This window comes from Oryx dammah, unplaced genomic scaffold (genome assembly GCF_014754425.2).
Source record: "Oryx dammah isolate SB20612 unplaced genomic scaffold, SCBI_Odam_1.1 HiC_scaffold_2, whole genome shotgun sequence".
Lineage (NCBI taxonomy): Eukaryota > Metazoa > Chordata > Mammalia > Artiodactyla > Bovidae > Oryx > Oryx dammah.
The window spans coordinates 110,652,149-110,666,202 of NW_024070186.1; the positions used below are offsets into that span (position 1 = coordinate 110,652,149).

Consider the following 14,054-nt stretch of genomic DNA (forward strand, 5'->3'; position numbering starts at 1 on the left):
CCTTGGACTGCAAGGAGATCCAACCAGTCCATCCTACAGGAGATCAATCTTGAGTGTTCATTGGAGGGACTGATGTTGAAGCTGAAACTCCAATACTTCAGCCACCTGATGAGAGCTGACTCATTTGAAAAGACCCTGATGCTGGGGAAGATTGAGGGCTGGAGAAGAAGGGGATGACAGAGGATGAGATGGTTGGATGGCATCACCAACACAATGTTCATGGGTTTAGGTGGTTCTGGGAATTGGTGATGGACAGGGAGGCGTGGCGTGCTCCTGTTCATGGGGTCGCAAAGAGTCGGACATGACTGAGTGACTGAACTGAACTGAGACAGCGTATTAAAAAACAAAGATGTTACTTTGCTGACAAATGTCCGTCTAGTCTAAGCTATGGTTTTTTCAGTAATAATGTGTGGATGTGAGAGTTGGACTATAAAGAAAGCTGATCGCCAAAGAATTGATGCTTCTGAACTGTTGTGTTGGAGGAGACTCTTGAGAGTCCCTTGGACTGCGAAGAGATCCAACCAGTCAATCCTAAAGGAAATCAGTCCTGACTATTCATTGGAAGGGCTGATACTGAAGCTGAAACTCCAATACTTCGGCTACCTGATCCGAAGAGTTGACTCATTGAAAAAGACCCTGATGCTGGGGAAAATTGAAGGCGGGAGGAGAAGGGTATGACAGAGGATGAGAAGGTTTGATGGCATCACTGATTCGATGGACATGAGTTTGAGTAAGCTCTGAGTGTTGGTGAGGGACAGGAAGGCCTGTTGTGCTGCAGTTCATGGGATTGCAAATAGTCAGATGCGACTGAGTGACTGAACTGAACTGAATAATTAGTAATGTTGAACATCTTTTCATGTGTCTCTTGGCCATCTGTGTATCTTCTTTGAAGAAGTACTTGTTTGATCTTCTGCCCATTTTTGATTGGGTTGTTTGTTTTTTGTGATATTAAGTCACATGAGCTGTTTGTAAAATTTGGAGACTAATCCCTTGTTGGTCACATCATTCCAATTGTTTTTTCCCATGTTTTGGATTCTCATTTCATTTATTTATGATTCCTTAACTGTACAAAAACATTTAGTTAGTTCTCATTTGTTCATTTTTATTTTTATTTCCATTATTCTTGGAGATAGATCATAAATATATTGCTGCAGTTTTTGGTGAGCGTGTTTTGCCAATGTTTTCCTCTAAGAGGTTTTTTTTTTTTTTTAACCTGTGCCCATTCTATTATGTTTAATCACATGAAGGGCCAACATCCATTTTTTCTTGAGAGATGCAAGATACAGATGTAGAACAGTAAGCACAGAATGCAATAATTAAAACATGTTGATGTATGGCAAAACCAATACAATATTGTAAAGTAAAAAATAAAAAGTACACCTTTGTACACATATGCTTTTTGTACACAGATTCTCTCTAAAAGAATGTGCTTACCTAGAAAACATGTTTATCTCAAAACAGAATTGAGGGAGTGAAGGGGAGGAAATAGGGGAGGAAATGTTATTTTTTTAAAACTATGTACTTTTTTTTTTAAACGTTACTTTATTTACTTTACAATACTGTGTTGGTTTGCCATACATTGACATGAATCCACCACAGGTGTACATGAGTTTCCAACCCTGAACCCCCCTTTTGGTGAGAATGTTTTGCCAATGTTTTCCTCTAAGAGTTTTATAGTGTGTGGTCTCACATTTAGGTCTTAATCTATGTTAAGCTTATTTTTGTGTATGGTTTTAAAGAATTTTATAATTTCATTTTCTTTTTTTTTTACATGTAGCTGTCCAATTTTCCTAGCACCATTTATTGAAGGGATTGTTTCTTTCTCCTTTTTATAGTTTGCCTTCTTTGTCATAGATTAACTGACCATAGATGCATGGGTTTGTTTCTGGGCTTTTTATTCCATTCCATTTACCTGTCTTTCTGTTTTTGTACCTGTACCCTACTGTGTAGATAACTGTGCTTTGAAGTGTATAGTCTGAAGTCAGGGACCATGATTTCTTTAGCTTCATTTTTCTTTCCCAAGATTGCTTTGGCTATTCAGGGTCTTTCATGTCTCAATACAAATTTTAAGATTTTTTTGTTCTAGTTCTATAAAAAAATGCCATTGATAATTTGATACAGATGGTATTGAATCTGTAGATTGCCTTTGGTAGTATAGTGATTTTGACAATATTGATTCTTTCAATCCAAGTACATGATATATATTTCCATTTGTTTGTGTCATTTTTATTTCTTTCATGAGTGTCTTAACAGTTTATGGAGTACAGGTCTTGGTTTGTTTATTCCTAGGTATTTTATCTTTTTGATGTGATGGTGAATGGGATTGTTTTCTTAATTTCTCTTTCTGATCTTTCATTTTTAGTGTGTGTATAGTAATGCAGTAGATTGCTGTGTATTAATTTGTAACCAGCAGCTTTACCAAATTAATTGATGAGCTCCAGTATGGCACCCCACTCCACTACTCTTGCCTGGAAAATCCCATGGATGGAGGAGCTTGATGGGCTGCAGTCCATGGGGTCGCTAAGAGTCAGACACGACTAAGCAACTTCACTTTCACTTTTCACTTTCATGCAATGGAGAAGGAAATGGCAACCCACTCCAGTGTTCTTGCCTGGAGAATCCCAGGGACAGGGGAGCCTGGTGGGCTGCCGTCTATGGGGTCGCACAGAGTCGGATGCGACTGGAGCAACTTAGCAGCAGCAGCAGCAGTAGTTTCCTGGTAGTGTCTTTAGAATTTTCCATGTATAGTATCATGCATCTGCAAACAGTGACAATTTAATTTCTTTTCCAATTTGGATTCCTTTTACTTCATTTTCTTCTCTGATTGATTCCTATAGCTGGGACTTCCAAAACTATGTTGAATAAATGTGGTGAGAGTGGACATCCTCATCTTGTTTCAATCTCAGAGAAAATGCTTTTAGCTTTTCACTACTGAGTATGATGTTAACTGTAGGTTTGTTTCTACAAACAGTAGGTTTGTAGGCCTTTATTATGTTGCCCACTTTCTGAAGAGTTTTTATTATAAATAGGTGTTGAATTTTGTCAAAAGTTTTTCTTTTGAAAAGCTTTTTGGATGATCATATGGCTTTTATTCTTCAGTTTGTTAATGTGGTGTAGCACACTGATTTGTAGATTTTGAAAAATCCTTGCATCCCTAGGATAAATCCAGTGGATAATGGTGTATGCACCTTTAATGTATCCTTGAATTCGGATTGCTAGTGTTCAGGATTTCTGTGACTGTGTTCATCAGTGATACTGGCCTGTAATTTTCTTTTTTTTGTGATGTCTTTTTCTGGTTTTGATAGCAGGATGATGGTGGCTTGACAGAATTTGTTTGGGAGTTTTCCTTCCTCTGCAGTTTTGGGGAACAGTTTCAGAAGGCTACGTGTTAGCTTTTTTCTCAGTGTTTGATAGAACTCAATTCTGAAGCCATCTGGTCTTGGGCTTTTATTTTTTGAGAGTTTTTTAGTCATAGTTTGAATTTTGATGCTTGTAATTGGTCTGTTCAGATTTTCTTTGTCTTCCTGGTTCAGTCTTGAAAGATTGTACCTTCCCTGGTGGCTCAGAGGTTAAAGCGTCTGCCTGGAATGCGGGAGATCCAGGTTCAATCCCTGGGTTGGGAAGATCTCCTGGAGAAGGAAATGGCAACCCACTCCAGTACTCTTGCCTGGAGAATTTTATGGACTGAGGAGCATGGTTGGCTACAGTCCATGGAGTTGCAAAGAGTCGGACACGACTGAGCAACTTCATTTTCACTTTCAAGAATTTTTCCAGCTTGTTTTATTGGCATACAGCTATGATCCTTTGTATTTCTGTGATATTAGTTGTAACTTCTTTTTCATTTCTAATTTTATTGATTTGAGTCTTTTATCTTGATAACTCTGGCTAAAGGTTTCTTAATTTTATTTTCAAAGAACTAGCATTGCCGTCTATGGGGTTGCACAGAGTCAGACACGACTGAAGCAACTTAGCAGCAGCAGCAGCAGCATTTAGTTTCATTGATCTTTACTGTTGTTTTCTTTGGCTCTCTTTCACTTATATCTACTCTGGTCTGTATGATTTCTTTTCATCTACTAACTTTAGATTTTGCTTGTTGTTCTTTCTCTAGTCACTTTAGGTGTAAGCTTAGGTTGTTGAGATTTTTGCTTCCAGAGGTAAGATTGTATTGCTATAAACTTCTCTGGTAGAACTGCTTTTGCTGCATCTCAATAGATTTTGGATCATTGTGCTTTCACTTTATTTGTCTTTAGGTATTTGTTTGATATCCTCTTTGATTTTTTTCTAAGGGATTTTTGCCCACAGTAATGCATACAATGATCATGTGAATTAAATTCACCCATTCCAGATCATTTTAGTTCACTGATTCCTGAAATGTTGATGTTCACTCTCACCATCTCCTGTTTGAGCACTTCCAATTTACCTTGATTCATAGACCTAACATTCCGGGTTCTATGCAATATTGTTCTTCACAGCATCGGAATTTGCTTCATCACCAGTCAGATCCACAACTAGGATTTGTTTTTGCTTTGGCTCCATCTCTTCATTCTTTCTGGAGTTATTTCTCCACTCTTTTCCAGTAGCATATTGGACACCTACCAACTTAGGGAGTTCATCTTTCAATGTCATATCTTTTTGCCTTTTCATACTGTTCCTGGCAAGAATCCCTTAGAAGAAATGGGGTAGCCCTCATAGTCAACAAGAGAGCCCAAAATGCAGTACTTGGGCACAGTCTCAAAAATGCAGAATGATCTCTGTTCATTTCCAAGGCAAACCATTCAATATCACAGTAATACAAGTCTATGCTTCACTTAGAGTCTTCTCTAGTGGCTCAGATGGTAAAAAGTTTGCCTACAAATTGGGAGACCCGGGTTAGATCCATGCTTTGGGAAGATCCTCTGGAGAAGGGAATGGCAAACCACTCTAGTATTCTTGCCTGGAAAATCCTGTGGATAGAGGGACCTGGCGAGCCCCAATCCATGGAGTTGCAAAGAGTTAAACATGACTGAGCAACTAATACACAATCCAAGTCTATGCCTCAACTGCTAGTGCTGAAGAAGCTGAAGTTGAATGGTTCTATGATGACCTACAAGAACTTCTAGAACTAACACCAAAAAAAGATTCCTTTTATTTATAGGGGACTGGAATGCAAAAGTAGGAAGTCAAGAGATATCTGGAATAACAGGCAAATTTGGCCTTGGAGTATAAAATGAAGCAGGGAAAAGGCTAACAGAGTTTTGCCAAGAAAACGCACTGGTCATAGCAAACACCCTCTTCCAACCACACAAGAGATGACTCTACACATGGAAGTCACCAAATGGTCAGTACTGAAATCAGATTGATTTTATTCTTTGCAGCCAAAGATGCAGAAGCTCTATACAGTCAAAAACAACAAGACTGGGAGCTGACTGTGGCTCAGATCATAAACTCCTTATTGCAAAATTCAGACATAAATGAAGAAAGTAGGGAAACCACTGGACCATTCAGGTATGACCTAAGTCAAATCCCTTATGATTATACAGTGGAAGTGACAAATAGATTCAAGGGATTAGATCTGATAGAGTGCCTGAAGAACTATGGACAGAGATGTGTGACGTTGTACAGGAGGCAATGATCAAGACCATCCCCAAGCAAAAGAAATACAAAAAGGCAAAATGGTTGTCTGAGGAGGCCTTACAAATAGCTGGGAAAAGAAGAGAAGCTGAAGGCAAAGGAGAAAAGGAAAGCTATAAGCATCTGAATGCAGAGTTTGAGAGACTAGCAAGGAGAGATAAGAAAGCCTTCCTCAGTGATCAGTGCAAAGAAATAGAGAAAAGCAATAAAATGGGAAAGACTAGAGATCTCTTCAAGAAAATTAGAGATACCAAGGGAACATTTCATGCAAAGATGGGCACAATAAAGGACAGAAACAGTATGGACCTAACAGAAGAGAAGATATTAAGAAAAAATGGCAAGAATACACAGAAGAACTGTACCAAAAAGATCTTCATGACCCAGATAACCACAGTGGTGTGATCACTCGCCTAGAGCCAGACATCGTGGGGTGCGAAGTTAAGTGGGCCTTAAAGCATCACTATGAACAGAGCTAGTGGAGGTGATGGAATTCCAGCTGAGCTATTTCAAGTCCTAAAAGATGATTCTGTAAAAGTGCTGCACTCAGTATGCCAGCAAATTTGGAAAACTCAGCAGTGGCCACAGGACTGGAAAAGGTCAGTTTTCATTCCAATCCCAAAGAAAGGCAATGTCAAAGAATGTTCAAATGACTGCACAGTTACACTCATCTCACATGCTAGCAAAGTAATGCTCAAAATTCTCCAAGTGAATCTTCAGCAGTATGTGAACTGTGAACTTCCATATGTTCAAGCTGGATTTAAAAAAGGCAGAGGAACCAGAGATCAGATTGCCGCCAGGGGATTATAGAAAAAGAAGAAAGTTCCAGAGAAACATCTGTTTTATTGACTGTGCCAAAACCTCTGACTTTGTGGATCTCATCAAAGTGTGAAAAATTCTTCAAGAGATAGGAATACAAGACCACCTTTCCTGCCTCCTGAGAAATCTGTTGCAGGTCAAGAAACAACAGTTAAAACCAGGCATGGAACAATGGATTGGTTCCAAATTGGGAAAGAAGTACGTCAAGGGTGTGTATTATCACCCTGCTTATTTAGCCTATATGCAGAGTATATCATGTGAAATGTCCGGCTGGGTGAAGCATAAGCCAGAGTCAAGGTTGCTGGGAGAATTATCAATAACCACAGATATGCAGATGCCACCACCCTTATGGCAGAAAACAAAGAGGAACTGAGGAGCCTCTTGATAAAAGAGGAGAGTGAAAAAGCTGGCTTAAAACTCAGTACTCAAAATCTAAGATAGTGGTGTCTGGTCCCATTACTTCATGACAAATAGATGGGGAAACAATGGAAACAGTGAGAGACTTTATTTTTGGGGGCTCCAAAATCACTGCAGATGGTGACTGCATCCATGAAATTCAAAAGTGCTTGCTCCATTTAAGACAAGCTATGACCTACCTAGACAACATATTAAAAAGCAGAGACATTACTTTTCTGACAAAGGTCCATCTAGTCAAAGCTATGGCTTTTCCAGTAGTCAAGTATGGATGTGAGTGTTGGACCATAAAGATAGCTGAACACCGAAGAATTGGTGCTTTTGAACTGTGGTGTTAGAGAAGACTCTTGAGAGTCCCTTGGACTGTAAGGAGATCCAAGCAGTCAATCCTGAAGAAAATCAATCCTGAATATTCATTGGAAAGACTGCTGCTGAAGCTGAAGCTCCAATACTTTGGCCATCCGATGCAAAGAGCTTTCTCAATAGTAAAGACCCTGATGCTGGGAAAGATTGAAGGCAGGAGGAGAAGAGGACAACAGAGGATGAGATGACTGGAGGGCATCACTGACTCGATTTATGCGAGTTTGAGCAAGGTCCGGGAGTTGGTGATGGACAGGGCAGTTGGTATGCTGCAGTCCATGGGGTTTCAAAGAGTGGGACATGACTGAGTGACTGAACTGAACTTGATTTCTTCAGTGTTGTATTGATTGTTTAATAGCATATTTACTCTACTTGCTTTTTTTTTTCAGTTTTTTTTCTCATAGTTTATTTCTGGTCTCATAGTGTTTTGGTTGGAAAAGATGGTTGATATAATTTTAGTGTTTTTAAATTTACTGGTGCTCTCTTTGTGGCCCAACGTGTGTTCAATGCAAAGAATATTCCATTTTCACATGAGCAGAATGTGTATTATTCTGCTTTTGGATGGAATGGTCTATAGATAGCAATTAAGTCCACCTGGTCTAATGTGTCATTTAGAACTCCTGTTGCCAGTGTCCTTTTCCCTTTCAGTGAGTCCAGGCCGCCCCAGTAGGCCCTTCAATACTAGCAGTTAAGTCTGCCCAGTCTCTTTATGAAGTTACTGCCTTTTGACCATGGGTTCTGGTTTGCACAGACTTTGTATGTGCACTTTAAGAGTGGAGTCTCCATTTCACCTAGTCCTGTGAAAAACCTGTGATCAAACCCTACTGGCCTTCATAGTTAAATCTCTGGGGACTCTTCCTTCTGTTGCTGGACCCTCAGGGTCGGAAACCTGATGTGGGGTTCAGAATTTTCACTTCATGGTTAAATTGTTTTCCTCCTTTTGAGTCATCCACCTTGTGGGTATGAAACTTGAGTTTATTATGATTGTGCCCCTCCTACCAGCTCACTGAGAACTCCTTTTTGTCTTTGGATGTTGGGTATCCTTTTTTGGTAGATTCAAGCATTTGTTTCGTTGGTTGTTGTTTGGTGGTGATTTTGATGTTTTCAAAAGGAGGTGGTGAGCGCTTGTCCAACTACTCTGCCATCTTGAGCTAATCCTGCATCAGTTTCTTTTGCTGTAGTATTTATGTTTCAAAATTATAGCTTGATCCAGTATTATAGGTAGAAATTATATTTGACTACCTTTATAGTTTTTGTTGTTCAGTTGCTCGGTCATGGCCGACTCTCTGTGAGCCCTTGGACTGCAGCACGCTGGGTTTCCCTGTCCTTCACTGCTTACAGTTTACAAAGGAAACCATTACAGTTTATAGAATTGCAAATAAAATTTATTGTGCTTTTCAAAATACTGTGTTGATCATTTGGGGGTAGTTTATTTTTCTGGGGGAGAGAGTTAAGAGTGTTGTCTTTGGAATTTGGAAGACTGTTCATGGTTTGAGTTTTTGGCCTCAGTCCTATCCCCGTGCCTGCCTTTTAAGCAATGAAAAAGAAGTATTATGAATGTTAGTCATTAGATGTTTATAAAGCTAGAGTAAGAACAAGAATAATTTGAATAGAAGGTGTGTAGTGTTGAGTAAATGAAGTGGTCAGAACAGTCAATGTTACATAGGTTTAAGTTTATGAATTCAAGGAAGCTGCTTTGGGACTTGCTTTGTGTGAATTCTAGCACCCTGGACATGCCAAATCCATAAATGCTGAAATCTCTTATATAAAATGGTATAATATCTGAGTTGGTACTTATATGATATAATTCAAAAAGCAAAAAAATTTAGGATAATCTTCACTTAGTTAGGATAACCTTAGGTAGAACCTTTCGGAACATATTTTTGTATAGTACAAATATTTGATAACTGAAATACTAAGCATGTTTGATAATAATTGAAATACACTTTATAATAATACTTTGTTGACTTTAAAAAGGTAGCGCTTCCTTTTCTGTGGTAACATGTTAGTCACTCAGTCATATCTGACTCTTTGCAACCCCATGGACTCTGCCAGGCTCCTCTGTCCTTGGAATTTTCCAGGCAAGAATGCTGGAGTAGGTAGCCATTTCCTTCTCCAAGGGATCTCCTGTCCCAGGGCTTGCACCCAGGTCTCCTGCATTGCAGGCAGATTCTTTACCATCTAAGCCAACCAGGGAAGCCCCTCCTTTTCTGTAGGATAGTAGATTTATTGGAGATTTAAAATTAAAGGTCTTGGTTTTTTTTCAAAAAAGAAATAAACTGTGAAAGTAATTGATTGCCTTATGAATGATTACATACCACAATTATCTGCTGAGGAGAGATATTTTGGCTTCTTTTAAGAGAGCAGTGATCAGTACTCTGCTGTTTCAAATTATTGTCCCTTTTCAGTTACTAAATATATGTATTAAAACTTACATTTAAAAAAGAAAACCAGTGTCTAAGTTAGTTGTAATTTCTAAAATGACAGTGAATTTAAAAAGCATTTAAGACACTAATTTTCAAAATTTTATTAAGACTTTTCTTTATCATAGTCAAATGCAATTATAGCAAAAGAAAAATATGGTTTGGTTGCTTTCCTTTGGTTACTAATACTACCTTTTAATATATTTCCTTTACCTCATATTTTTTGTACAATGAACATTCACTTTGTGAATGCAGTTTAAAATGGGATGTGTCTTTATATTTATCCATGTTGGTATGCTTATTTAATAGTGGAGTTTAAAAAAACTAGCTCTGAGAGTAGTATAGCAATTTTGATGATTTTCTTTGCGCTCTTCTGAAGAGGATCCTTTTTGTACTTTTTGGCCAAAAATATCTCTTTTGTTTTTAGACATCAGTAGTGGAAGTAGAGACTGTGACCATTTTGAAGAGGGGAGTGGAAACAAGGATAATACAAATTCTGTTTCAAGAATGGAACCCACTCTGATTTCCAGGAAGAGAAAGAAAAGGCTTAGAAGTAATTTACCTGATACTCATAATCCTACTTCTCTGTATAAGTCAGCAGAACAGACAGTAAGTAGAGGCATTTAGATGTCATGTGAAATAATTTGTCCTATGATAAAAATGAATTGACTGTGACCAAATAATGTTCTACTAGCTTTCTGTTTTTATCCTCAGACTTTTTTCTTTGCCTGTTTTTTGATTCTGTTTATTTTTTTTTAATACTTTAAGTGCAACTTTATTTTTCTTGCAGTAATACAGTTATGGGAACAAATTTCAAATACAGTCATCACTGAGTATCTACAGTGTGTTAGTTCCATGACCTTGGATATACGAAATCCATAGATGCTTAAATTAAATCTCTTATATTAAATGGTTTAATATTTGCATATAATCTGCATCTTCCCTGTACATTTTAAATCATCTCTAGACTGCTTGCAACTAATTGTAAATGTTATGTAAATGGATGTGAAAAAATGTAAATGCTATGTAAATAGTGGCCTGTGTATGACAAATTCAAGCTTTGCCTTTTGTAAATCCCTAGAATTATTTTTCTGGAAATACTTTCCATTTGCAGTTGGTAGAACCCACAGTTGGTGGAACCTGCCCATATAGAGGGCTAACTGTATTATGAGCAAGTAAAAAAGTTTAAACTATTTCTCCTCTGATACCAGCCTTTACTTAGTGGTTTGTTGTATATCCTACAGAGCTATTTCTTCTCTCTGTCTTATTTTAACTACATGATTGTCATACTATCTAGCCAATTGCTTTTCACTTGTCTGTGAAATTATTACCAGACTATTTTATCAGTAGTAGTTTACTTCCAGTTTCTATAGACTTCTCTTTTTCCAGAGTTTTGGAAATCTGTTGGAGGAATTATAATACTTAATGCATACATTACTTAGTTTCAAAAACTTAGTATACAGTTAACAATAAAAGTGTAAGGAGATAGCTTTTTGTTTTTTGGAGATAGCTTTTTGAGTCCTTTGATTCACAAGGCATTTCAGGACTTTGCAGTGCCTTTGAGTTATAATTATAAACATGATTTAGATTTATATGGTAATAAGAGATGTGAGGTTTCAGCAGTATGTGAACTGTGAACTTCCAGATGTTCAAGCTGGTTTTAGAAAAGGCAGAGGAACCAGAGATCAAATTGCCAACATCCGCTGAATCATGCAAAAAGGAAGAGAGTTCCAGAAAAACATCAATTTCTGCTTTATTGACTATGCCAAAGCCTTTGACTGTGTGGATCACAATAAACTGTGGAAAATTCTGAAAGAGATGGGAATACCAGACCACCTGACCTGCCTCTTGAGAAACCTATATGCAGGTCAGGAAGCAATAGTTAGAACTGGACATGGAACAACAGACTGGTTCCAAATAGGAAAAGGAGTATGTCAAGGCTGTATGTTGTCACCCTGCTCATTTAACTTATATGCAGAGTACATCATGAGAAACCCTGGGCTAGAAGAAGCACAAGCTGGAATCAAGATTGCTGGGAGAAATATCAGTAACCTCAGTTATGCAGATGACACCACCCTTATGGAAGAAAGTGAAGAGGAACTAAGGAGCCTCTTGATGAAAGTGAAAGAGGAGACCGAAAAAGTTGGCTTAAAGCTCAACATTCAGAAAACTAAGATCATGGCATCTGGTCCCATCACTTCATGGGAAATAGATGGGGAAACAGTGTCAGACTTTATTTTGGGGGGCTTCAAAATCACTGCAGATGGTGATTGCAGCCATGAAATTAAAAGACGCTTACTCCTTGGAACAAAGTTATGACCAACCTAGATAGCATATTCAAAAGCAGAGACATTACCTTGCCAACAAAGGTCCATCGAGTCAAGGCTATGGTTTTTCCAGTAGTCATGTATGGATGTGAGAGTTGGACTGTGAAGAAAGCTGAGCGCCAAAGAATTGATGCTTTTGAACTGTGGTGTTGGAGAAGACTCTTGAGAGTGCCTTGGACTGCAAAGAGATTGAACCAGTCCATTCTAAAGGAGATCAGTCCTGGGTGTTCATTGGAAGGACTGATGCTGAAGCTGAAACACCAGTACTTTGGCCACCTCATATGAAGAGTTGACTCATTGGAAAAGACCCTGATGCTGGGAGGGATTGGGGGCAGGAGGAGAAGAGAATGACAGAGGATGAGATGGCTGGATGGCATCACCGACTCAATGAACATGTGTTTGAGTAGACTTCAGGAATTGGTGATGGACAGGGAGGCCTGATGTGCTGTAGTCCATGGGGTCGCAAAGAGTCGGACATGACTGAGCAACTGAGCTGAGAGATATGAAGGCAGTGATTGATTTTTGTAATTTTTCATGTTATCCTAAGTTTTTAATTTTTTTGCTCTTGTAACTAAAGTCACATAATGTCAAATGGCCTCTTTTGCAAAGTAAAGCTGTAAAAATTTTTTTTCTTTTTTAAAGTTGACTTAGGTTGTGGGAGGCTTCTGAACCACTTGTAAATATGCGTATTTCCCCTTCCCATTCTTTTAAAAAATATTTAGGCATCTGATTGGATAGACCAAGCTTTATATCTTTATATTAATACTTGAGATACTTTTGCAAGAGTAATGTAGTGTAATTGTGTAATTTTCTATTCTATAATTATAGAAATGATATAGTATTTTTACCTTTATAGGAATTTAAACTTAAAGATTCTTCATGTTAGCTAAATTTGAAAAATGCTGATTTTCATATACATTTATTTATGTTCAGAAAGAACAAGAAAATAACCCAGCAGTGTTCACTGAGTTGGAAAAGTCAAGTGAAAACTATCATGAGGATCCAAAACTGTTGGAAGAAGTTACACATGAATCCATAGAAAGTGATTTTGCTCAACTACCCTCACTTTGTGGTCAGGAGTTGGCTTTGAGTGCTTCTCCTCAAATGACCTCTGAATGTTCAACCATGGAAACTTTTGAGAGCTCTATTTCCTCTGATACCGTGGGGAATTCTACTCTAGTTGTGAAGGATGAGAATGAATTTAACACAATAGAAAAACATGTTTTAAGTGAACACAGTGAAGGGAATCCATCATTTATCTCTGCTGAACCAAGTAAGTAACATGAGGATAATAAAAGCTATTAGTTTCTCTTCTCTGCTTAGTTATTTTATTTCTTCTGTCAAAGAAATTTTGCTGAGGCACTGTGTTATTTATTACATCCATGTATATTACCTTCAGGAAATATATTCAGGAATATATTACCGTCAGGAAAAAAAAGACTTGGGATTTTGGGATGTCATTAATTTTGTAGTATTGATTTTTGTAAGGAATGGAGTACTTGGAAGCAGAAGCAATTTTTTTCATTAGTGTACTCATCAGTATCTCATCAGTAGTTTTTTTTCTTTTTTTGCACAAATCTGTAAGGCCCATTATTGTCATTTTGATTGATTAAGCTGAAGTACAGAGAGTTCAAGTGCTCTTTATTTATTGTCATTAATTTTGATTTTAATTTTCAAGTATTTGATACAGTCACATGGTACAGAAAAGGTTCTAAAGGATATCTAGTGACTAGTCTCCCACACTTTTCCCTAGCCATTCATTTCCTCCTCCTAGAAGAAACTAATGTAACAAGACTTAAAGTACAATTTAGAATGATGGCATTAATATATTATTAGAACTAGAATCTGTTCCTAAGTTCTCCTAATGGCTTTATCTATTTTAAAATACCTTCTTCCTCCAGAGAGTAAGGTTGCAGATAACTGCCAAATAATAGCACTGATGTGAAAACATTGTATGCAACTAGCATAAATCAGATAATGACTGATGGGCTACTTTCTAAAATGAATAAAGTTAGGTTATTCAGTTCCGTGGAATTATTAAAGATACATTGCATGAATTAGAAAATTCTCTTTTTATATGTGATCATTGTGACACATTAAAAAA

General features: G+C 37.7%; 1 protein-coding gene and 1 non-coding gene across 8 annotated transcripts in view; both read left to right on the plus strand.

Moving 5' to 3' along the window:
- Positions 1 to 14,054, plus strand: part of SENP7 (SUMO specific peptidase 7) — a 146,120-nt gene that overhangs the window by 91,193 nt on the left and 40,873 nt on the right. For all 7 annotated transcript variants that reach the window (XM_040225759.1, XM_040225761.1, XM_040225758.1 and 4 more), the window contains 2 exons: positions 10,051 to 10,232; positions 12,884 to 13,223. In XM_040225759.1, coding sequence (XP_040081693.1) covers positions 10,051 to 10,232; positions 12,884 to 13,223 — 522 coding nt within the window. The remainder of the gene's footprint in view (positions 1 to 10,050; positions 10,233 to 12,883; positions 13,224 to 14,054) is intronic.
- On the plus strand, positions 3,552 to 3,623 carry TRNAS-GGA. The gene has a single exon. It is a non-coding gene; the product is annotated as a tRNA-Ser (tRNA).